At 62.8% G+C, this 24,529-nt stretch overlaps 1 protein-coding gene across 2 annotated transcripts in view; it reads right to left on the reverse strand.

The window, feature by feature from the left end:
* Nup210 (nucleoporin 210) overlaps positions 1 to 17,298 on the reverse strand; it is a 55,737-nt gene extending 38,439 nt beyond the window's left edge. Inside the window, exons 1-6 of one of the 2 annotated variants that reach the window (XM_046458692.2) lie at positions 17,120 to 17,298; positions 7,646 to 7,782; positions 6,037 to 6,168; positions 2,261 to 2,357; positions 1,135 to 1,285; positions 289 to 421 (exon numbers count right to left, since the gene is read on the reverse strand). In XM_046458692.2, the coding sequence (XP_046314648.1) occupies positions 289 to 421; positions 1,135 to 1,285; positions 2,261 to 2,357; positions 6,037 to 6,168; positions 7,646 to 7,782; positions 17,120 to 17,283 (814 nt within the window). In that variant the 5' untranslated portion in view covers positions 17,284 to 17,298. Of the gene's footprint in view, positions 1 to 288; positions 422 to 1,134; positions 1,286 to 2,260; positions 2,358 to 6,036; positions 6,169 to 7,645; positions 7,783 to 15,313; positions 15,335 to 17,119 lie in introns of those variants that run through there. The other variant, XM_046458694.2, reaches the window with a different exon arrangement.
* Between the last annotated feature and the right edge of the window lie 7,231 nt (positions 17,299 to 24,529).

The raw sequence follows: 24,529 nt of genomic DNA on the forward strand, positions 1-24,529 counted from the left end.
GCCTGCTGTCACAGACGGGAGGCCCCAGAGCAGGCAGGTCCTTGGAGTCGGAGGGCAGAACGGGGGTACTGGGGGCCAGGGCTGGGCAGGGCACCAGGGAGCAGGGTGAGCCAGGTCAGGGTCCCAGTTTGGGAAGGTGGGAACATTCTGGAACTGGGGATGGCTGGGGACGGCTGGGGACACTTGGGGACGGCTACGTGGGTAACGCATCCGATGGTGCCGACCTTGTCTGCGTCTCCCCGACTCAGACCGAGGGGACGGCTGCGCACGGCTCCCCAGGCCCCGCACCTGTGATGGTCCCCTGCCTGATCTTCTGCACCCTGTAGCGCAGGGAGGTCCCCACCAGCAGGTAGACGTCGGACGCGGGGCTCAGCAGGATGTTCTCCAGGATCAGCAGCCGGACCTCGGCGGGGCGGACGTTCTGACAGAGGGGAGCCCAGACGTGAGGTGGGCAGGGGACGGCCCCGGGGCAGGGGATGGCCCCAAGGAGCGGCCTGGGCAAGGGACAGGGGCTCGTGGGGTTTGGGGAGCTGGGCTGGAGCCCAGGCCCTGCGCGCTAGGCCAGCTCGGCCACCGAGCCACAGGCTCCTCTGGGACCAGGGACGTCAGGGTGGAGAGACAAGCCGTCCCTCCGCCCCACACTGCAGACCTGGGAATCCTGGGGAGCCCTGGGGGCACGGCGGGCATGTCCCCAACGTCACTGCCAGACCTTGAGGTGGGTCGGTGAGTCTATCTCTGCCCCTGTGCCTGCCCCGTCCCCGTCTGTGGGGACGTGCCCCAGGCCCCTCCCACCTGCCAGGTACAGGTGAGGCTCGAGGAGGCGGGTGGCCTGGGCAGGGCTGGGGCTGGCCACCTCCACCAGTGGCCCTGGGGTCTCTGCCCGGGGCCGAGGAAGGCAGCCGGGGAGGCCTAGCCCCAGCAAGGTCCCTAATGCTGGGGCGTGTCCCAGGCCAGGGTGGGGACACCAGGGAGAACAGGCAGGGAGTGACAACCCGCTGCTCAGGATCCACAAACTGAGACGGGGCGCATGCTGGGCACATTCCCTGCGCAGTGACCAGCAGAAAGGCCCGAACGTCACCCGGCCCAATAGCCACCCCCGCCCCGTGTCCCTGAGTGCGAGCAGCGGCCACCCACCCCGTAGACGGCCTCCTGGATGTGCGCCCTCAGCTTGGAGCTCCCGGTCTTCATGCCGGACACCAGGATGGTGTCCCCCTGCTTGGCCGCCTTCTCCATCTGGGAGATGTAGGACGGGGGTGTGTACGTGGACTCCGAGAAGGTGAGGATGCTGGGGAAGGAACGCGGCGTCACAGCCAGCCTGCCCCTCCGACGTGTCCCCAAAGGTGTCCCCCATGTCCCCCAGGGTCCCCTGCAGTGTGGGCTGCTGGTCACTGCGTGCCTGCTGCTTCCTGTGACAGATTCCTGGTCGGGGCCTGGGGGTTGGCCCTGCATCACCCTTGATGGTGACCGGTGACATCAGAGACCAGGACAGAGACCACCGCTGGGCCCACATGGGACAGGTGAGGCCTGCAGGAGCCAAGCCACAGGCCCAGGACCCCAGCCCCAGCCCCAGCTCAGGAGCACGAGTGACGCCCTTCTGATGTCCCCAAGGAGAGTCAGGGGAAGTGGCCCTTGAGCGCAGGCTGGTGGCAGGGCTGGCTCAGGGGCCGCATAGCCTCCTGGACACTGTCCCTCCCCAGGAGACGCGCCTCCTCCCCCAGCGGGTGGCCCAGCACCTCGGCAGCCCGGGGACCCTGAGTGACACCCGGCCCCCTGCGGAGCAGGGGGGGACAGGCTTCCTGGGGCAGGGGACAGGCCAGCAGCCCCGAGGTGGGTGGAGGATCAGCAGCCCCCCGACACCTCGGGGGTGGGCACAGCGGTGACCCGACTCTGCCTTACAGAGGAGGACCGTGGGGCTCAGGTGGGTCACGCTCCTTGACTAAGGCACAGGACAGAGGGACAAGGCCAGGACTGGAAGAGACCATCCGAGTCCCAGGCCCAAGTCCTCACTGGGTGGGACCCTGGGACCCTGAGATGGTCCAGGGAACGGGGGAGGGGGGGTGCCACCTGCAGAGAGCTGACCCCAGGGCGGGCTGTGACGGGCTGTGACGGGCTGTGACGGTGGCGCCACATGTTCCCCGCCCAGAGCCAGGGTCTTAAAAGTGGAAATAAAAGGCCAAACTCTTAGGTCCCCCGCGAAGCACCTGTCAATTACCAAAGGCAGCAGTGACCTCGCGGTGGCCAGCGGCCTCACGCCTCTTACCGCAGTGCATTGTGGGAGTCTGAGAAGCCCTCCGCCTCGGTGTCCGTCACGATCGTCCACTCAAAGACCAGCCCGGCCAGGGTGCTGAAGGTGTTCCCTGCAAGGGCAGATGGGTGGCAGGGGCAGATCACAGCCGTGTCCCCAGGAGCGCCACCCTCACAGCCCACGGTGCTCGCTGGCCAGCGCAGGGCAGGGGCAGCAGGCTCACAGCAGGTGACCAGCAGGGGCTGAGGTAGGGTCTGCACCCAGACCTGTCCCAGGTAGAGCCGGGCTCTTCCTGCTGTGCCTCCTGCCACCCGCTGGGCCTGGGCAGTTGTGACACCAGACACGACCATGGTACCTGGGCCAGCAAGTGCTCTGCCCTGGGGCCTGAGCCTCCTTCCTCCCTGCCAGCCCCTGGGCAGGGAGGGCAGCAGGGCAGGAAGTGCCCACGTCTGGTCTCCTGTCTCTTCACCTTGGCCGTGACACTCCCAGGGTCCCAGGGTTGGGGACAGAGAGCCAAGCCCAGCCAGTCTGCGCTCCCAAGGCCAGGACTGCCACCGGCTTCTGCCACAGACAAACCCGACTTCCAAGTTCCCCAGAAAAACCCAAAGATAAGGCCCCTGGGCCTGGGCCCTGCTGACCACTGTGCCCCGCAGAGGCTGCCCCTGCACCAGCCCCACACTCCTCATCCCAGTCCCGGCCTGGTCACCTGAGACACCCCTGGGGCCACGGAGTAAAAGGCAGTCAGCCTGGGCCTCCACTGCCCTGACTCAAGATCTCCATGGACAGTTAACTGTTTAGAGAAAGCTCCAGAAAACCCCGCTGCCTGCGCCTTTCGGGGCATCACTGAGGGAGGAGGCCTCTGGGGAGAGCCCCTGCGGTGACTCTCCGTGGACGTGGGCCACTGACCGAGGAAGGAAGGCCACCTCGTCGTCCACGACGGGTCAGGTCCCAGGATTTCATTTTCTTAGAGGGCCGAGAAAAAATACCCAGCCGATGCTTTCAGACCTGAAAGCACGTGGACAGAGCCATGCATGGCCCTCCATCCCCTGCTGACCAGCGCTGGCCAGGGGACCTCATCCCCACAGCCACCTGGGATGGGACGCCCCCAGCCAGCGGGCCACAGTCCCCCTGCAGGGCAGGGCCCAGCACGCTGATCTCGCAGGACACTCAGAACAACAAGGGCAGGTCCCCTCGATCCCACCGATGTCCCAGCAGGAGGTCTCCTCCTCCTAAGCCCCGATGGGCCTCTCCTAGGGCCCAGCAGCCACCAGCTGTGACACCGTCACACCTCAGGTATGACTCTACGCCTGCCCTGGGGTTTCCATCCAGCCAGGGTCCAGGTGCTGGTGGCCTCTGACAAACAGAAATGGACACAGTTCTGGAAGGGTTGCTGGGCGTGAAGGAGGAACTGGAAGTCGTCCTCCATATGAAGGCACAAGGGACTCTACTGTCACTGTCCTCCTTGTGAGGCAGGAGGCCAGCCAGGCGCTGACCCTCAGGGTGTGGGGCCGGCCCACAAGTAGAGAGAGGAGCCGGGGAGCGCGCAGCATCACGGGCCTGCAGAGGCCTTCAGGTGCTGGCCACGGGGTCCCGCTGCCGCTGTCCCTGCATCCCAGCAGGGCTGTCTCTGGGGCGCTGAGTCAGCCCCTCCTCTCAGGCGGCTGCAGGTGGGGACCCCAGGGCGCCTGTTGCCCCTGCACCTCGCCCAGACCGCGGACAGGTGTGGAGAGGCGCCTCCCAGGGCAGAGGCAGCCTCCAGACCAGACCCCTCTGCGGCTGCACGCCAAGTGCCACCGACGGCCACATGCGTGTCCACACGCTCCTGCCCTGGCCTGTGTGCCCGCCTTCCCCCGGGACAAGCACGGAGACGACTGAGAGCCAGGAGGGAAGGAGGGCACAGGACAGACGGCCCAGACGCTCCCCGGGGGCTCAGAGTGGCAGCAAGCAGGCCCTCCCTGTGGGTGAGCAGGTCCGACCCCATGTGCAGGCCCGTCCTGGGGGGTGAGCAGGTCTCTCCCCGTGGGTGCTCAGGCCCCGCCCCATGGACACGCAAGCCCGTCGTCCCCCTGGGTGCGCAAGCTGGACCCCATGCGCAGGCCTTTCCCCGTGCCTGAGCAGGCCCCTCCCCGAGGGTGCATAGGCCCCGCCCCGTGCCTGAGCAGGCCCCTCCCCGAGGGTGCATAGGCCCCGCCCCGTGCCTGAGCAGGCCCCTCCCCGAGGGTGCATAGGCCCCGCCCCGTACCTGAGCAGGCCCCTCCCCGAGGGTGCATAGGCCCCGCCCCATGCCTGAGCAGGCCCCTCCCCGTGCCTGAGCAGGCCCCTCCCCGTGCCTGAGCAGGCCCCTCCCCGAGGGTGCATAGGCCCCGCCCCATGCCTGAGCAGGCCCCTCCCCGAGGGTGCATAGGCCCCGCCCCGTGCCTGAGCAGGCCCCTCCCCGAGGGTGCATAGGCCCCGCCCCATGCCTGAGCAGGCCCCTCCCCGTGCCTGAGCAGGCCCCTCCCCGTGCCTGAGCAGGCCCCTCCCCGAGGGTGCATAGGCCCCGCCCCATGCCTGAGCAGGCCCCTCCCCGTGCCTGAGCAGGCCCCTCCCCGTGCCTGAGCAGGCCCCGCCCCGTGCCTGAGCAGGCCCCTCCCCCAGGGTGCATAGGCCCCGCCCCGTCCCTGAGCAGGCCCCTCCCCGTGCCTGAGCAGGCCCCGCCCCGTGCCTGAGCAGGCCCCTCCCGTGGGCACACAGGGCGCTCCCCCACCCTTTAAGCCGGCCCCTCCCTGTAGGCACACAGGCCCCTCCCCGTGCCTGAGCAGGCCCCTCCCCGAGGGTGCATAGGCCCCTCCTCAAGCCTGTGCAGCCCCTCCCCGTGGGCCAGCAGGCCCGTCCCTGTGCGCAGGCTCAGGGGACTAATCTCTGCCTGACAAAATACCATGCGACGCCGCAGGGTGTCGAGGTCATCATGACCCCTGGCCTGCTGAGAGGGAGGAGACGGCCACACACAGCAGAAATGGCCGCAGGACTGATACTCAGCGAGGGCTCTGGAGGTTCCAGGGAGATGGGGGCTGGAAAGAGTCTCCAGGAACCTCCGCCCAAACTTTCACTTTTTCAGCTCAAAAAGTAGCCACAAACCAGGCGCAGTGGCTCACATCTATGGTCCCCGCAGCTCAGGAGGCCGAGGCAGGAGGATGGAGAATTGGAGGCCAGCCTCAGCAACTCAGGGAGACCCTGTATCTCAATAAAATTTAAAAAGGGCTGGGGACGGGCTCAGGGGTTGGCACCCCTGGGTTCAATCCCTGGTACCAAAAGAAAATAGTTTAGGTCTTGAATGTCCCCAAAGGCACTGCATCTCAAGCTTGGGGCACTGTGGGGAGGAGGTGGGACCGTCAGGAGGTGGGCCTAGAGGAGGTGCCGTGGGTGATGGGGACGCGTCCTGGGAGGGGATGGGGGCTCCTGCCTCTTCCCGCCTCACCCAGCCCAGAGCCACCAGGGCTGTGCGTCCGCAGGGACCTTCCTCCTCAAAAGTCCATCATCCCAGGCATTTTGTCACAGTAATGAGACTGACTGACACTGGGTGACGGCTGGGGTCAGGTCCTGGGCTGCCCCTGCAGGGCTGGCACCACACAGCAGGGGACAAGGCAGGAGAGGGAGGCAGGTGGGCGGGCAGGTGCGCAGGACAGACACCAGGGACAGCCCCTCTCTGCTTCTCCCTGTCACCAAGGCCCCGGGGCTGGAGCGCCAGGGTGGGATGGAGGAGGAGCCAGACGGGGCCGCGTCGTGGAGGGAGGTGACCTGGGGACACTCACCTTCCGAGTCCAGGGCCTGGATCTTCAGCTCCAGTGGGGAGTCCTCGAGGTAGAGCTCGCGGGTGGTGGACACGATCTGGATCCCGTGGATGAGGTCGACGATGGCGTCGCAGCGCAGCACCTGGCCTGTGGCTGGAGGGACAGCGGGCGGTCAGCGCAGGACGGTGACCTCGTACCCTCACAGAGACACTGCCTCAGGGACAGCGGGGCCCAGCAGCGCCCTGGGGATGTGCGCGGGCGCTTGGGTAGGACGACTGGGAAGAGAATTTCTCCAGGAAAGTCCGGGCTCACTCAGGGTAGAACTGTGGACCAGTGACGCGCATCCCAGGTGACCGGCACGCGAGGTGGCCCAGTTCTGTCCCCACACTTGGCACTAAGGACTGCGCCGATGACTTTTCTGTTCCCTTTTTTACTCAGGGGCGCGTGGACGCCCACGGGGATTCTGCTTGCTCCGTGAGTGAGATGTGCCACCGCGTCACCTCGCAGCCACCAGGGTCAGGGTGACAGCACATGGCACCAGATCACCCAGGTCACCTCCAGGTGCCACATGGAGACACCGTGCACTGCTACCGTATAGTCAGGGAGCAACATGGCAGCGGCCACTACGGGGAGCCACCCATGGGTCACCTGCGGGTCTTCTCGCGGTGGGCAGCCAGGGAGGGTCAGGTGGGACCGCGGGAACTATCGGTGGCTTGTGGAGCTGACCTCCACCCCGCTAGGAAGAGCCCTCACGGTGGTTTTGGGAACTGACAGCCCACTCTCAACCTTTTCTGGTGAAGGACACTCTGTGGGTGGCCTCTGATGGTCCCCAGAGCTGAAGCAGGCGCCATGTGGCCTCTCAGTCTGGAAGCTCTGGGCATCTGTCTGGAGGTCACACGCAGACACCATATCCTCTCCAGGCTTGAGCGCCTGCAGATCTTGCTGGGAACCGACCCTCCAGGGACACTGAGGGGCACCTGCGTTTCCCAGTGAGGTAAATCAAACACGGGCAAGTGTCACAGATTGGATGTGGAAGGTCCACGGGGAACGGCTCACGTGGTGGACCCTGGCCCAACGTGGCACTGTCCCAAGGCCCGACCACTGAGCCCTGTCCCCAGCCCTTTCCATATCTTATTTAGAGACAGGGTCTCTCTGAGTTGCTCAGGGCCTCTCTAACTTGCTGAGGCTGGCCTCCAATTTGCGATCCTCCTGCCTCAGCCTCCACAGCCACTGGGAGGATTTACGCGCCTGGCATAAATCAGAACCCCAAAGAATTTGAGGCACGTAGCCCACTGACTACTCGCGCCCGATGCTGCCCCAGCAAAGACACCTTAAGCTTCCCCAGTGAGTGGTCTTTGTAAAGTTTAGCCCCCGGAGTCGTCCGTTTGTCTGTCCTGCCCTCAAGGGAGCCCGCAGGACGGAGCGGAACAGTCAGGTGTATTCTGAGTACCACGCAGTGGAATTCGCACGTTAAAACAAAGGACAGACAGACGGACGGCAGGAAGGACTGTCGGATCCAGAGGGGCGGCTCCCAGTGCAAACACGGGACCTCAGCCCGGGGACTGGAGGTCAGGGGGGCCTCCCGTCCCTGGTCACCAGCAGGATGGCCCGCGTCCCTCAAAGCGCTTACTGATGTCCTCTGCGAAGATGATGCTGGTCAGGCGGGCGGGCTGGGTCAGGCGGGCCTGCACCACGGCCTTCTGGGAGCACGGTTGGTCGCTGGGGCCCAGCGGCTCTATGCTGGCCACCTCCGGCCGGGTCGATGACCTGCAGCAAAAAGGGGAGGACTCAGTCCCTCGGGGGAGCCGTGTCACCCACTGAGATGGCCCGGGCTAGCCAACGTCCCCCCAGTTAGGACCTCCGCAGCTCAGGGCTGGGGGACCAGACACACAGTTCGGTCCCCCCACCCACAGTCCAAACAGGGGACCCAACAGCTGGTGACAGTCTTGCTGATCAATAGACGTCACTGTCCAAGGCTGTCCTAGAGCAGAGGTACAGTGGCCTCCGTCATCGACAGGCTCGCAGGGGACACTCAAAACCTCGGTGGCACTAGACCCTCCGCATGCTGTGTCCTCCTATAGGGACACACGGTGACGTCAGCTCGTGGAGGAGGCAGGACGCGAGTTGGGTCATGACAGTCACTAAAACACAGAGCATCGTGACAATACGCCGCCATCGAGTCATTGAACCTATGAATTCTTTCTGGAACTTTCCATCTGGGATCTCCAGACCGAGGCTGACCGAGGGGAGCTGAAGCCAGGGAGGGGGAGCAGCAAGTCGGGGCTGTTGTCACCTGCTGGCAGGAAGGCTGCTCCTGGGACCCCGGGAGATCACTGACTGTCACCCGGCTGTCACATGTCCCTGCACCCGGAGCTGACGCTGCGGCCCAGCCGGGGAGGAAGGCAGACAGAGCCACCCTCAAGGGACCCAGGGTGGTCAGAGGCCACCTCCCGCGGGAGGACAGGGAGCCCAGATGTGCTGAGCCATTGTGTGGTGCCACTTGTTGGTCCTTGTCCTTGACACAGGTGGCCAGGTTCTGCCCAGGTTCAAGGGACGCGGCACTGCGAGCGCCATCTGTGGACGGGCACCAGGTGGCCCCAGGTCAATGCCACCGCGGAATCCAGAGGCCCCGGGGGGACAGCTGAGCACCCGAGCAGGGGGAGTGGCCACGGAGTGTGACCAGGGACCACGGAGGGCGCACTAGGGCAGTGGCCAGCACTCAGCCCCTGGGCCCTGCCCAGAAGTGTCCCTCAGGATCTGTGCGTCGTGCCACGAGGCTGTTCCGGAGCAGTAGGAAGGTCCCTTCCTGTCCCCGCTACAGAGCCACCGTGCAAAGCCTCCCCACTCCACACCAGGTGCCCCAGGGACAGGGACAGCAGAGTGGTGTCCCCAAACACCCCCAGGGTGCCACCAAGCACCCAGCCAGGTGTGCACAGAGAGGCTGGCAGGAGGCCTGGACACCGTCCCCTGCCAGCAAGGGAGACATGGAAACCCCCCAGGCCAGGCATCGGGGTACCCCGTACCCTCTGGTCTCCTCGTCTGGGAGCCGGGCAGGGGGACAGGCCAGGCCCTGGCAGGACACAGGGTGGGCGGGTCAGAAGCCCGGGGTGGACCAGGTGGGGTCCCGGCTCGGATCAGGGACCTGGGAGAAAAAGGGACCAGAAACCCCCACAGAGCTTCCCAGGAAGCCTCGCGCCACGTCCACCTGCCAGCCGGACGCACGTCCTTGGAGACACCCACGCCCAGGTGCCACCAGAAGGTGGGCGGGACTCTCGGTGTCACCTCTGTGACTTCCTAAGCCTAAGATGACCCAAATTCTTCAATGCAGGATGGGGGAGGGGAGGGGAGCCAGCAGGGCTCAGGGGATGGCAGCGGGTGACACCGACCTTGGGGACACCGACCCTAGCATTTTGTCCAGCTGTAGATGGACACAGACCTTCGTTGTCCTCGTCCATTTCCATGTGACACTGAGGGCGGGGCCTGCGCCAGGCCAGCGCCCCACCACGGAGCCTCATCCCAGCCCCCATGGGGACCCTGAATGTCTCCTGAAGGCCCAGGGCTTGGTCGAGGGCTTGGTCCCCAGCCTGTGGCACTACTGGGAGGTGGCCCTGGGCCTAGAGGACAGGCAGGTCCTGGGGGTGCCCCGATGGGGCAGTGGGGAATCGGCCCTCCTCTCTCTTTGCCACGCGGCCACCATGCAGTGACCGGGCCTCCCCCACCAGGTGCTCCCCAAGGTATCCCGTGTCACTGTCCTCTCCCTCTCCCTCAGTTGGTCACAGAGATCCCGTGGGGACACACGTCGCCACACATCTGTCCAAACCCACAGCACGGCCACACCAAGGGGGACCCTCACAGCCTGCGCCATGGCACTCGCCTGCAGGCCTGGCGACTCCGCAGGTTGTCTCACGGCCCCCCAAAGTCCCGGCTCCGCCTCCCAACCTGGACAGTTGCTGAGGCTGGCCTCCAACTTGCGATCCTCCTGCCTCAGCCTCCCCAGCCGCTGGGATGACAGGCGTGGGCCCGGCTAGCGGGTCATTTTTAATAAGATGTGCTTGGACCCACCCATCCCAACACCCCGGTTCTGCAACATGGCACATTTTAGGTGCTCGCTGCCATAAACCTCAGTCCCCCTGGGGTGCTAACAGAATGTCCTCAACAGGGCCATAGACAGCAGCAGCCGTCACCTGTGATTCCAGAGGCTTCAAGTCCAAGATCAAGGACCAGCGGACGTCCACCCTGACCCCAGGCTGGTGAGGAGGTCTCCACAGAAGACGCAGGAGACACCTGACATTCAGACCCCTGGGGTGGCCTCCTCTGCTGAGGCCCCAAGGTCCCCGCGGGGTCCTCCAGTCCTAGCCTCCAGTCCCTCCTTGGGCTGATAAGAGCAACCACGGAGAAGATCCAGGGCCTCCCTGGAGCCTCCCTGCCTCCCCTCAGGGAGAGGCTGGGACTCCTGCCCTTTCAGTGAGGCACTCGAAGCCCTGGGCCGTGGGCAGACCTTGCAGAGGCACGGGGTACCCCAGAGGCTGGCGATCACATGTCCTTGGGCCTCAGCGTCCTTGCCTGCGACACAGGGTCAGCCTCCAGCCCAGTGGCCTCCCCTCACGGGAAGCCTGGATACGGGGTGGCCAAGCCCTGCAGGAAGGGGCCAGGGCGCGGCTTGGTGCAGGACACTGGCCTAGGATTCAGGTTCTCGCCCTGAAAGTGCATGAATAAGACACGCTGGGAAGTGTCTGTCACCCAGGGGAAGGAGGCCACCAAACAGAAAGTGGAGTCCGTAGGGAAGAGGCTAGAGGAACTCCCTCTAATTTGGAAGGTCACTTCTCTTTTTCTCTTTAGTGCCTTTAGGGGTGGACAGACACGACCCCTTTATTTTACTGATTGATCTTTGTTGGTGCCGAGGACAAAACCTAGGGCCTCCAAGGTGCCCGGCGAGTGCTCTGCCCCTGAGCCTAGCCCCGCCCCTTGGTTTCATTTCTCAGAAAAGAAATGAAAAAATCCAGTGTATGTAAGGTCGCACGATGGCCGACTCAGAGGGTAGGAGGAGGAGGGCTCACCATCTTTTTAAATGTAATATAACTTAAAAAAAAAAATTCTGCCGGGTGCCTGTCATCCCCGCTGCTCAGGAGGCTGAGGCAGGAGGATCGTGAGTTCAAAGCCAGCCTCAGCCAAAGTGAGGCCCTGAGCAACTCAGGGAGACTCTGTCTCTAAATACAAAACAGGGCTGGGGATGGGGCTCCGTGGTCAGGGACCCTGAGTTCAATCCCTGGTGCCCCCCAAAATTAACTTCCCCTCAATAGTGGGCGTGGCTTACAACCACTGTTCCGCCCTGATCTCCTGCAGGTCAGGAGAGCGAGGCAGGAGGCAGAGGGACTGGATTACAGAGGAACCAGAGGCAGCTCCTGCACAGGCCTCAAGGCCAAGTACAGAGGGCTGCTGGAGTCCCTCCTGGCCACTGCTGTCACTTCTGGGGGCTGTGCTGGCCCTCTTGGCCCTGTGGCTAGGCGGGGAGTGGCCGAGCTGCCCAAGGGCTGCTGCTTCCAGCGAGAGAAATCACCTCCCCACAGGGGAGGGCGGGGGACACCCCAGACCTAATCAAACTGAGCCAGGCGAAGCCGCAAGGGTGTAGGAGATGAGAGATGGGTGGCAGGCAGGACCGTTCAGTGCAGAGATACCCGGGGACAATTTCTTGTTTCAAAAATAAAAGTGTGCCACGCAGGTTACCCGCCCAATGTGGGTGGGCCTCGCCCAATCAGTTGAGGGTCTGAAGACAACAAAGGGCGGAGCTAGAGAATCCGAGGTCCCCCCAGGGTGTCAAGGCCAGGACATCAGCACCCCACCGTCAGACTCAAAGGGAAGCCTGGCACTTCCTGGGTCCCAACTCCGCAGCGCCCAGGCTGAAACTACATTGCTGGCTTTCATGGGTCTCCCCCCAACCACAGATCTGGGGTCTTGTGGCCCCACAACCATGTGAGCTGATTCCAGCTCTCCCCAGGGACCCTCCGTCCCTCCCTCTCCCTCTCTTGTCCTTGTCAAAGCCACAGGAAACAGACCACGGCTACTCAGACCACGTGAGAGCGAGGAGAATAGACGTGCAGAGGGATGAGGGGGAAAATCGGTTCTGGGAACACACGTGCACACACAGGTGCACATGCACACACACGCATGCACACACGCACGCACACAGGTGTATGCACACACGTGCAGATACAGGTGCACATGCACACACGCACGCACACAGATGCATGCACACACGTGCAGACACAGGTGCACATGCACACACACGCATGCACACACGCACGCACACAGGTGCATGCACACACGTGCAGACACAGGTGCACATGCACACACGCACGCACACAGGTGCATGCACACACGTGCAGACACAGGTGCACATGCACACACACGCATGCACACACGCACGCACACAGGTGCATGCACACACGTGCAGACACAGGTGCACATGCACACACGCACGCACACAGGTGCATGCACACACGTGCAGACACAGGTGCACATGCACACACACGCATGCACACACGCACGCACACAGGTGCATGCACACACGTGCAGACACAGGTGCACATGCACACAGAAGTGCACACGCACAGGTGCTCACACACACATGCACACCCACACACACATGCACATACACCAGAAGCCCCCACGTCTAGTCTCCTGGTCTCTGGTCGGCAGGGGCCAGCTGCTGGACTACAGGGTCCCTGGGCAGCCCTTGCCGCTGTCGCAGGTTGGAGCCTAAGTGCCCCCAGGGCCACAGGCAGAAGCTCGGTCACCAGCACAGGGCATCATGGGAAGGTGGCAGAACCCTCAGGAGGAGGTGAGCTCCTGGGGACATGACCCTGAACAGGAAGCGGGGCCCAGGCTCTTCCTGTGTGGGGGGGAGGCCGCAGCCTCTGTGCCGGGCCCTCCCTGCCCTGCGCCTCCCCTGCAGCCCCATCTCCATCAGGCCCCTGCTCGGTACAGTCACCTCTGCGCAGGACGCCTCCTTTTCTGGGGGGGGGGGGTACCAGGGATGGAACTCAAAGCCCCCGACCCCTGAGCCCCGTCCCCAGCCCTGTTCTGTATTTTATTTAGAGACAGGGGCTCCCTGAGCTGCTCAGAGCCTCGATGTTGCTGAGGCTGGCCTCCAACTTGTGATCCTCCTGCCTCAGCCTCCTGGGCCACTGCGCCTGGTTCCTTTTCCTCCTCAATGGATTCTTCTTGACTGCAAAAGCTCTTTAAAGGGAAATCTCATTCCCACAGACACCCAGATGAACCCCGTGTTGTGAGGGCAGGGCGTTGGTCCCCAGGGGCTGGCGTGGGAGGAACCGGGGAGCCGAGCCCGGAGTTTCAGTTTTGCAAGACGAGAAGCTCTCTGAGACGCGTGGTTGTGACTGTCACACAGCCACCGGCCTGCGGTTAACGCCACTGGGGGGCACCTCCCTGCAAATGGCCCAGGTGGCCAATTCCACCTCCTACATATCTTAACCACGATTTAAAATAAAAAATGACACACTGAGGCTCGGACGTGGCTCTGAGGAGGTTGAGGCTGGGGACAGGCTGCGATGGGCTGGTGGCGGCTGGTGGCCGGCCCCCACAGGCCCAGGCTCACACCCCAGCCCTGCAAGGCCACAGGGAGACTCGGCCTCTCCTCTCAGCGGCCACCCCCGCCCTGGGCCACCCTCAGCAAGGCCCAGGGAGCCCAGGCGCAGGAGGCCAGGGTGACAGAGACACGGAAGTGAGAGGCCGAGGGGAGGTCGGCGTTGCAGGGAGGGCCCTGGCCATCTGCAGGCCCAGCCCCGGCAGAGCCCAGGAGGGTGGAGGAGCAGAAGCCACCCAGGGCTGCCCCCCTGCCAGAGCAGGGCACCCGAAAAGGAAGAGGAAGGACACAGCCCGGGCGCCGGGTCAACTCGGGGTAGCGGCATCTGCCCAGACTCCCCGCTGCAGCCAGAGAGGGGAAGCAGGCACGGCCCGCCCGGCACACAGGAGTCCCCGGGCACAGGGGACAGTGGGACCTCCCCAATGCCCATCGCCCAAGCAGAGCCCACAGGCCCCGTGGCACGGGCTGCGACCTCTGACCCCACGTGCTGACACCCGACCTGGCCAATGCTCTTCCCCAGGGCCTTTGCACCTGCTGTGAGGGGCTGCGCGTCCCTGTGGCCCTCACGCGGGCACACTGCTGCCCAGACGTCCGGCAGCACGTGCGTCCACTGGCCTCCCCTTGGCCAGGAGGGTCACTTCCCCAACAACCACGTGCTCCTCAAAAGCAGGGCACCGTCCAGGCCTTCTCTGTCCCTTCCCCAGGACCCAGGGCAGGACCCGTCGGGATAGGTGCCACCTGTCAGTTAAGGGACTGTCCAGCTCTCCTCTGTGCCATCCACGTTTCCCCGGGGGACCCACACTGACTCTGTGCCCTGTCCTGGGCCCCTCTAGTGACCACCTCACGGGACGCCCAGGTGACAACTCAGCAGACCAGAGGCTGTGATTCCAAGGCCACCGGCAGAGGAAAGAGACCTGACGGAGGTGTGAGGGGACGGACGGGCACAGTCCCGAGTGGACCAGGGACAAACACCGTAGACGAAGGCCCATAGGTACAGGCATAGGCCGAGACGTGACCTACCAGGAGGGGCCTGTCCCGCCTCATGCAGGGGCACACTGCAGAGCTTGGGGGCAGGGAGGTCCCCGGGGACTGAACCCAGGGGCGCTAACCCCGGAGCCCCATCCCCAGCCCCATTCTGTATTTTATTTTGAGATAGGGTCTCGCTGAGGTGCTTAGGGCCTTGCTAAGTGGCTGAGGCTGGCCTCCAACTCGCAATCCTCCTGCCTCAGCCTCCTGAGCCGCTAGGATCACCGCCCGGCTGGCTTACAGTCCCTCACTGACAACAGGGCTGCTTCGTCCTGAGGCCAGGAGGTTGCACAATGCCTGTCCCCTCCAGGGACACGGGACTGGGGCTGGGCTCAGCAGCAGGGCGCTCGCCTGGCGTGTGCAAGGCCCTGGGTTCCGTCCTCAGCACGGCCTCAAAATAAATAAACACAATGAAGGTTTCTGTCCACCTACAACTAAAAAAAAAGGCCAAAGAGCAAAGCCACTCAATCAACTCCAGAGAGTCCGAGGAAGAGCCCAGGCCACATGTGACCTGAGAGCACACCTTGGCTCCTCTCCCAGGGTCCACAGGCTTCTGGGCCAAGCACCTTCACAACAACCACCTGTGACAACCCGTCTCCGCTCTACTTCCTGGAAGCTAACGTCACTTTGTGCATACAGGGGGGGCCTTTCCAAGGGGCTAGTGACACGTACTTCATGAATCACCTTCGATAACAAAGTTTCTATGAGAATCAGGAGCCTGTCACACACGAGCCACTCTGGCTGGCGGCCACTGCAGGATGAGTTCTTCTGGCCAATGAGCCCGAGGCTGCGCGTCCCCTGGCCTACTGGTGGGGACAGGGACAGCTCCCAGAGGCTCCCACCAGCTCCGTCTCTGCGGCTACTGGAGAGGACTTCGCAGCCATCGCGTCCATCTGAGTCTCGCTTCTGTTCCCGACTGAAATGCAGGCAGCTTAGACTAGATGGCCTCTCCAAGTCCCCTGGGCCCAAAACCGTCCAGTCATGTGACATGTGACGGTGTCAGTCAAAAAGCAGGACGCGGCAAATTCAAGGATAAGCAATGTCCCCGGGGTTGGGACTTAGATGCTCTCTATGTTCCAGAGGCTTTGCTGGGGACTCCTGGACAGAGAGGACCTCTCCTCCCGGGTGGAGGTGACCCGGGCACACAACTCCAAGTCCCCAGAGGACAGTGTGCAAAACCAAAGCCACAGTGGCTGCGCTCAGGCAGCATTACTCAGACGAGGACATTTTGGGGACCTGGTTGACGAACGTCTTCCTGTGGCGGGAAGGGACGTGAGCCCTCCCAGCACCTCCGAGAGGGCACTTGGCAGTCAGTCACCTCCGCCATCAACAGGCACTGAGCGATTCCCCTCCTCCCACCAGGCTGATCAGAATCTGCCCGCGGCCACCAGCTGTCCTCAGGGGGGGATAAAGGCTCGTCACTTTAGGAAAGAAACAGCCCAGTGCGGGGTCCCAGGAAGGACCAGCCATGACCTCAGGCACACACTGGGAGCCCTGGCCTTAGCCACCCGTCCCCAGCCTGGCCGTCCCCAGCAGCAGGGCCCCTCCAGAGAGCCGAGCACCAGGGTCGCAGAGCCACTGACCGCCCACCGTCCACACGGGACAGGGGGACCCCAGGTGGCTGCACAAACCCTGAAGCCCAAGTTCAGCCTGATACAGGCGCAGGGTCCTGATGCCCTGGGGACTGAGCCAGCTCGTCCCTGTCCAGGAGGCCGACTCTTAGGGCAGAGCCAGGGCCCGGCCACCACGAGGCCCCTGATAGTCACAGACTGGCACAGCCGGGCTCTGCCACCAGGCCAGACCCGCTAAGCCCCAACTGCAGCACAGGGGCTCAGCAAGGGTCCCCTGAGCGTGGGAGGGAGCCGGCGGCCCTGGTCACTCCCCCACCGTGCTGCCTGCGGGGATGTCCCCTGCTGCCCTGCACTGGGCCACATGCCCCAGGCCGCGGGCCATCCCCGGGGGCCACCAACGCATCCCCATCTCTACTGGATCAGGTGGCCCCGCGTGTTCCTCCCGACCCTGCTGCCAGTGTGACCCACGCGGACGCCGCTGCAGTCCCCGCGGCAGGCAGGCGACACTGCTGGGCCTCAGGCCAGGGCTGTGCAGGGCGCCATCAGGGCAGGAGCGAGTGGCGCGGGGACCTCGCGGCCTGGCCTCCCGCAGAGGCCGGGCTCCGCATCCCGGGTCCACGCCCGCGGCCACCCAGCCGGGAGGGCCCGCTGTCCCCGCCGCCCGCGCTGTCCCCGCCGCCCGCGCTGTCCCCGCCGCCCGCGCTGTCCCCGCCGCCCGCGCTGTCCCCGCCGCCCGCGCTGTCCCCGCCCCGGCGTGCGCGCCGCCGCCCCGGCCGCCGCCTCCCGGCACCTGCCGCCTGCCTCCCGGGCTGCCGCCGCCGCGCCCCCGCCGCCCCTCCACGGCCTCCCGGCCTCCTCCCGCCCCGGCCTCCCCGCCCGGGCCTCCCGGCCTCCGCGCCGGCCTCACCAGCGGTAGCAGCCGGCGGTCGCCTCCAGCGTGAAGTTGACGCGCGTGGCCCGCGTGAAGGGCAGCAGCACCTTGGGGATGTTGAGCGTGGCCGCCGCCGCCCACGGGCCCAGCGCCAGCAGCACCCAGAGCGCCAGCAGCGGCCCGCGGCCCCGCGCCGCCATCCCCGCGGCCCCGCGTCCAGCGTCCAGCGTCCCGCGCGCGCGCCCAGCGCAGGTGCCGACCCCGCGGGGCCGCGCCTCTTCCTGGGCCGCGGGAGGCCGGCGCCCCGCCCCAGGCGCAGCCGCTCGTGTGTGTCCCCGGCCGGGCTGTCCCCAAGCCCGGCCCAGGCTGTCACCAGGCTGATCCCAGGCTGATCCGAGGCCGCGCTGTCCCAGGCTGTCCCCAGGCCATCACCAGACTGTCCCAGGCTGTCCCCAAGCCGTCCCCAGGCCAGGAGTCCCGAGGCCGTGCCCAGGATGGGCTGTCCCCAGGCCGGTCTGTCCTCAGGCCGTCCCCAGGCCGTCCCCAGGCTGATCCCAGACAGGGCTGTCCTAGGCTGTCTTCAGGCCGTCCCCAGGCCGAGCTGTCCCCAGGCTGCGCCGTCCCAGGCTGTCTCCAGGCCATCACCAGGCTGTCCCCAGGCCAGGAGTCCCGAGGCCGTGCCCAGGCTGTCCCCAGGCTGTCCCCAAGCCGTCCCCAGGCCAAGTGTCCCGAGGTTGTGCCCAGGATGGGCTGTCCCCGGACCGGGCTGTCCCCAGGCCATGCTCAGGCTGATCCCAGGCCATTCCCAAGCCGTTCCTAGGCCGGGCTGACCCCAGGCTGATCCCAGGCTGTCCCTAGGCTGATCCCAGGCTGATCCCAGGCTGTCCCCAGGCCAAGCTGTTCCCAGGCCATCCCCCACGCTGTCCCCAGGCCATCCTCAGGCCAGGCTGTCCCCAGGCTGATCCCAGGCTGTCCCCAGGCTGATCCCAGGCTGTCCCCAGGCCAGGCTGTCCCCAGGCCATCCCCCACGCTGTCCCCAGGCCATCCTCAGGCCAGGCTGTCCCCAGACTGATCCCAGGATGATCCCAGGTTGTCCCCAGGCCATCCTCAGGCTAGGCTGTCCCCAGGCTGATCCCAGGCCGTCCCCAGGCCAGGCTGTCCCCAGGCTGATCCCAGGCCGTCCCCAGGCCAGGCTGTCCCCAGGCTGATCCCAGGCCGTCCCCAGGCTGATCCTAGGCCGTCCCCAGGCCAGCCCCAGCCCCAGCCCCCACTGATCTCTTTTATTCTTTGGTGGTGCTGGGGATTGAACCCCTGGGCTTGGGACTGTATCCCCACCCCCGATGGACCCTCCTTAAGCAGGTGACACAGTGAGTTCCAGCTGAAAAGGCTCCACAGGGCTCACGGTGCAAGGGATTCTCTGCCCTGTGCCCCTGAGTTCCCTTCCCCTCAGCAGCCAGGGCTTCCTCCCGGTGCAGACCTGAGGGTCGGTCACGTGTGTGCGCATGCGCTGGCTCCTCCCTCTGCATGTGCACACGCCCCTCTCCCCCTCCTCCCTCTCCGTGCGCACACGCCCCTGCTCTCCCTCCTCCCTCTCCGTTTGTGTGTGCACACACAGACACACGCTGTATACACCTGTCTGTATCCCCTTGTCAGAGAGCAAATAAATACATGAGTGAAAGGGACCGCACAGGGCACAGAAGAACTGGCACTCTGGTGCCTTGGGATCATGAGCCCCTGTGGCCCCACCTTTCCAAGGCTTCTGATTAGGGTGGAGAAGGCAGTCCCATGGATTGTGGGGAACACATCTTGGTCGTGAGCGGTGGCATAGTAGTTCATTAAACAGGAGTGTTGGGCTGGGCTGCGGCTCAGCAGTGGGGCGCTGGCCTGGGTTCAATCCCCAGCACCACACACAAGTAAAATAAAGGTGTTGTGTCCACCTACAACTAAAAGAAAAGCAAACAAACAAAGAAAACCAAGTGCACCAGGCGCGGTGGCGCACGCCTGTCATCCCAGGGGCTCGGGAGGCTGAGGCAGGAGGATCTCGAGTTCAAAGCCAGCCTCAGCCAAAGGGAGGCCCTGAGCAACTCAGGGAGACCCTGTCTCTAATAAAATGCAAAACAGGGCAGGGGATGGGGCTCAGGGGTCGAGGGTCCCTGGGCTCAATCCTAGGTACCAAAAGAAAAAAAAAAGAGCAGTGTGTGGGCCCAGCAGGACTCCCTGGGTGGACACCTGCCCCCTCCTCTGTGTGACTGCGTCTCTACTCCAGCCATGGAGCCCCTCTCCCAGCACCCTGAAGTCTGTCTTCGTGACATCTGAAGGCCACCTGTCTTCCAGTCGAGGCGTTGACATATGTTTTCTTAAGAGGCAAACTTGGCTGCTTCTGTCAACAGAAATCCAGCCCCAGCTGCCAAAATAGAAGACTACGTGAGATAAACACAGGAAACAAAGGGGTGCCGTCTGGGAGGGGACACGGGGACCGGGACACATGACTCCCTGCCAACAGCTCAGGGCCCAACGCTGTTCTTTTCTTTGTTTGCTACTAGGGATTGAATTCAGGGGCACTGGACCACTGACCCTCAGCCACAGCCACTGCCTTTACATTTGATTTAGAGACAGGGTCTCCCTGAGTTGCTCAGGGCCTCACTAAGTTGCTGAGGCTGGCCTCCAACTTGTGATCCTCCTGCCTCAGCCTCCCGAGCCACTGGGAATCAGGTGTGTGTGCCTGGCCAAGGCCTGTTCTTGCAGGAGAAGATGCCCACGCTTGTTTGTACCTTTCTTTTGAGATACAAGGATTAAGAGGCCGCTCAACCAACTCTCTCCCTGGGGCTTGTCATGCCGGGGCTTATCCCCTGCCCATGCGTGATTCCTAAAAATCATCTTATAAGGCAGAATAGATAAGATGGGATTGAACCAATCTTATATTCACAAAAGTAAACAATACAGTGAAGCCACATGACCTTCCCGTCCTGTGCCACTGTCTGAGACCAATTCTGTGCCCCCTACAACTTGCACAACCCTGTCTCACTTTGAAACCAGCCCAAGACATCTTGTCACCTTGTCTGGATTGCAGTGTGTCTCTCTGAGATGAGGCCCCCTGTCTGCATCATTCACATCACGGCCACCATGCCTGTCATCCCAGTAGCTCAGGAGGCTGAGGCAGGAGGATTGCAAGTTGGAGGCCAGCCTCAGCCATGGTGAGGCCCTCAGCAACTCAGGGAGACTCTGTCTCTAAATAAAATACAAAATAGGGCTGGGGACAGGGCTCAGGGGCTGAATGTCCCTGAGTTCAGTTCCTGGGACCAAAAAGAAATCATGGTTCTGGGTGTGGTGGGGTGTGCTGGCATGTCCCAATCATCCCCACCAGTGGCTTAGGCCCAGCAGTCTACAGCCAGCCTGGGCCACACAGCAAGACCCGTCCCCAGCACCAGAGCGAGGCCCCTGCGTGGTGGCTAATGGGATGTCCCCCAGGCCCTGGCTGTGCCCCATTTCTCCTTCTCTTGGTGACTCGGGGAGGCCCCTCCTCCGTGGAGAGACCTGCTTTCAGAGCACCCCAAGCCGAGTCCCACCAGCCCTGGTGCCACGGGAGCTGTGACATGGGGGTGCCGGTGATCAGGAGGTGCCGTCCTCCTGCTGCTGTGTCCCGAGTGCGCTGTGTGGCTTTGGCTTGGGGCCAGGGGTCCGGGCAGGTCCAGGCAGGTCCAGGCAGGCACTGAGGGACGCCCAGCCCTGTCCCCAAGGCGGCCCTTCCTGGATCCATGGCTGCTGGCCTCGGCCGGTCACGGAGCTTCCCAGGGGCCACTGGACGGCTGCCCCTGATGGACAACAGCTGTCCCCGGAGGACAGCAGCTGTGAGGCGGCAGCTGGTCACCAGACCTCCTCCCGGGCCAGACGTGGGCTGCAGCAGATCCTGGAGGCCCTGGCTGGACACAGGAGAAGGTCAGCAGCTGCCATCAGAACCCTGCTGCTCACTTGGGGACGAAGGGACTGTTATAGTCCACCAGCGGCCAGGCCCGGGAGGGTGCAGGGCCAAGCCACAGGTGGGTCATCTTGGGTTCGTGGCCATTGATGGCCCCGTGTTTTATTGGTTGATCTGTTTGCGCGGCCGAGACTCGAACCCAGGGCCTCCCACGGGCCAGGCGAGCGCTGACCGCTGAGCCCAGGTCCCCAGGCAGGGCCACTCCCTCCTGGGCCTGTGGCACAGGTAGGGGACCCGCCAAGTCGGCTGGGGCTTCGCAGGAGTGTGAGGACCGTGGAAAGTGGAAGGTCACCGGGTCCCCGGGTGCCCAGCGTGTCCAAGGGCACAGTGGACGGATGTGGAGGCCGCTGGTACAGTCAGGAGCGAGGGGGAAGCGTGGGCTCCTCCCCCTTAGGACACACCCTGGCTGGCCCGAGTGGCCACGTCTGTTTTCCTCTACTTGGGAGGCAGGAGGGTCACTTGGGCCCCAGAGACGGTGACCAGCCTGGGCAGCCGGAGACCCCATCCGGGAACTGAGGCCGGCTACGGCTTACTGGTGGGATGCAGGCTCAGTGTGCTCCAGCCCCAGGGCCCATGGCCTTGCCATCAGGCCACCCCACAGAGGGGCTGTCACTCACGGGTGGGTCTCTGTGTGTCAGAGGAATCAGACAAAGGCACCGCACAGGGACAAGGCTGAGCCACACGTGGGGACAGAAATCCCTGCCTGTGTGTCGTCTGTGGGTGGGCGGGACGGACATCTTGTCCCCTCCACCCATCTTGTCAGCCCCCCGGTGGACTCTCCAACCACTAACAAAGGCCACTTACTGATCACTTAGGGACCGTCCCTCACACACACCTGCTCCTCCAGAATGTGCCCCCCACCCTCTGGGACGGTCCCTAACATTATCAGCAGAACAGGGCACACTCCTGTCCCATGCGGGCTCCATGGGAATGGCCTAGTTGTCCCTTTCACTGTTAGGATCTCAGGGAAAAAGAGCCATTTTGCAGGCCAATGCTGACCAGCTGGGATCTGACGGTCACTTGAGCCAGCGGGTGATGCAGGCGCATAGTCCCAGCTCCTCTGGAGGCTCAGACAGGAGGACTGGGAGTTGGAGGCCAGCCTCGCAATTCAGCAAGACACTGTCTTGTAAAATTAAAGGGGGTGGAGGTCCGAGGCGCAGCTGGGTGGTGGAGCCCCTAATTGGCACGGGCAAGGCTGTGGGTGCCATCCTCGGTGCCCAGAGAAAAAGGAAACTAAGATCACCTGAAGGCTGAGTGGGCATAGGGCGTGCCCCACAGGCACGAGGCCTGGGTTCAGTCCCTGGTTCCCCCCAAAAAATGATGATCGCCTGACCCATAAAAGGCTGGTGGCGAGGACACTGAAGGGCTTGGCCCTTCAATGCCAGTCTTATGAGGTGTCCGACTGCTGTCGGCCACTGTGACAAAGCACCCGAGGAACTAAGTTAAAGGAAAGAAAGGTTCCCGCTGAGCGGCTTCAATGACAGTACCCAGCGCTCCAGCAGGGGGCGCCTCTTTGGAAGCAGCCGCAAGTGCCACCGCAGTGCATGCTGCGGAGCCAGCTTCCATCATGGCGGACCGGAAGCGCAGAGCAATCGGAAGGGGCGGGGCTCCAATTGCCTTTCCAAAGACACGCCCCCACAACCTGACTTCCTTCCATTAGACCCCGCCTCTTAAAGGTCCAACCACTTCCCAGCAGTTCCACAGACTGTCATAGTGGCCTTCCTACACCCCGGTGGTTGGGTGACATTCCTCTTCTAGACTCACAGCACCTGAGGTGGCAGGGGATTGTTGGCATGTCACAGAAGTGTCTTTCAGCAAAAAAATGAGCTATGTTTGGATGCTTTAGGGTTCATACCCTGAAAAGCATGGATTTTCAAGATCAGGTCCTTTAGCAGGGCTTGGTGGTGCACGCCTGTAATCCTAGAGGTCTGGGAGGCTGAGGCAGGAGGATGGCACGTTCAAAGCCAGCCTCAGCAAAAGCGAGGCCATAAGCAACTCAATGAGACCCTGTCTCTAAATAAAATGCAAAATAGGGCTGGGGATGGGGCTCAGTAGTCGAGTGCCCCTGAGTTCAATCCCTGGTACCAAAAAATAAAATAAATCTTGGTGGGTTTTAGATCTATTTTATTTTTTTTTAATTATTTTTTTAACATGATATAGCGGGATGACCATGATTGTTTCTGGCCTGCTAGATACCTGGTTTGAACAAAAAGTGAGTTATAGGCTTTGGCTGTGATTGGAGAAAAATTACCTTCTGACTTCAATGTTGAACAGCACCAGGGACAGAGGATTCCCCCACGGTCAGCAGGAAAAACAAAGTCACACACAGTTTTAACTTCTAGAGTCTCATGACACGCTTCTGACACCAAGAGGGTGTGTGTGTGTGTGTGTGTGTGTGTATGTGTGTGTCGGGTTTTTGTTTGTTTCTTTGGGTTTTTTTTGCTATAGGTGGAAGCTTCAGTCCCCAAGACTGTGTCCCCGTCCCCCCATGTGAACTGCAGATTCCAGACTGATTGACCTGGGCTTCTGACTCGCTGAGGATAATTTATGGTTCCCGTGACTCCCTTCTCAGATTCAATCAACTTGCTAGAATGCCTTCCGGGAACTCGAGGAAACATTTTGTTTACTGCTTTAATTATAAAAAAAATATGACAAGTTCTGGTGAGGTGGCTCCGCAGAGGCGTTCTTTATTAGCATATCTGAAGCTCTGGGTTCCATCGCCCGTACTGCAAAAATGAATAGACAGACAGACAGACAGATAGATCGGGTAAAGGGTATTGCAAAGGACACAGATGAAGAGGTGCACCCTGTCCTCTGGAGGCTCAGACAGGAGGACTGGGAGTTGGAGGCCAGCCTCGCCATTCAGCAAGACACTGTCTCAGAAAATTAAAGGGGGTGTATGCCTGGGGTGAAGGTGGGTGGTGGAGCCTCTAACAGGCACGGGCAAGGCTGTGCCTCGGTGCTCAGTCCCCACAGAGACATGTGGCACCAGCATCTTCCAAAACACGACGCGGGCAGGACAATCTGCAGCCCTGATACTTTTACTTATAACCCTGGGGGGACCTTGACCAAGAAGGATCTGAGACCAGCATCTAGATGATTTAAGTCAGGTTACATCCCAATACCGAATAAGCCCTGGAAAGATGGAAAATATCATCAGTGAAAAATGCATTTTAATAAACCTCTTCCTGCACACCAGGGCTGGGCGCTGGAAGAACCTTGACGGAGTCCCCTGTGGTTTCCTGGCTGACTGTGGCTCACGCCTGCCGCCGCCCTGAATTGGAACAGAGCTCACAGCCTACGGCTCAACTGGGAAGGATCAAAATACAAAACATAATTTTTGCTGGATGCATATCATTTTCTCACCATCCTAAAGTTAAAAAAAAAAAGAAAAAAAAGAAAAGAAATCACAAGTTTAACCATTGCTAAGTCCGGGCCCTCCTTTATGTGTGTGGGGAACCACAGGAATG

This window comes from Marmota monax, unplaced genomic scaffold (assembly GCF_021218885.2).
Source record: "Marmota monax isolate L192 unplaced genomic scaffold, Marmota_monax_Labrador192_F-V1.1 WCK01_AAM20220418_F8-fsc00370, whole genome shotgun sequence".
NCBI lineage: Eukaryota > Metazoa > Chordata > Mammalia > Rodentia > Sciuridae > Marmota > Marmota monax.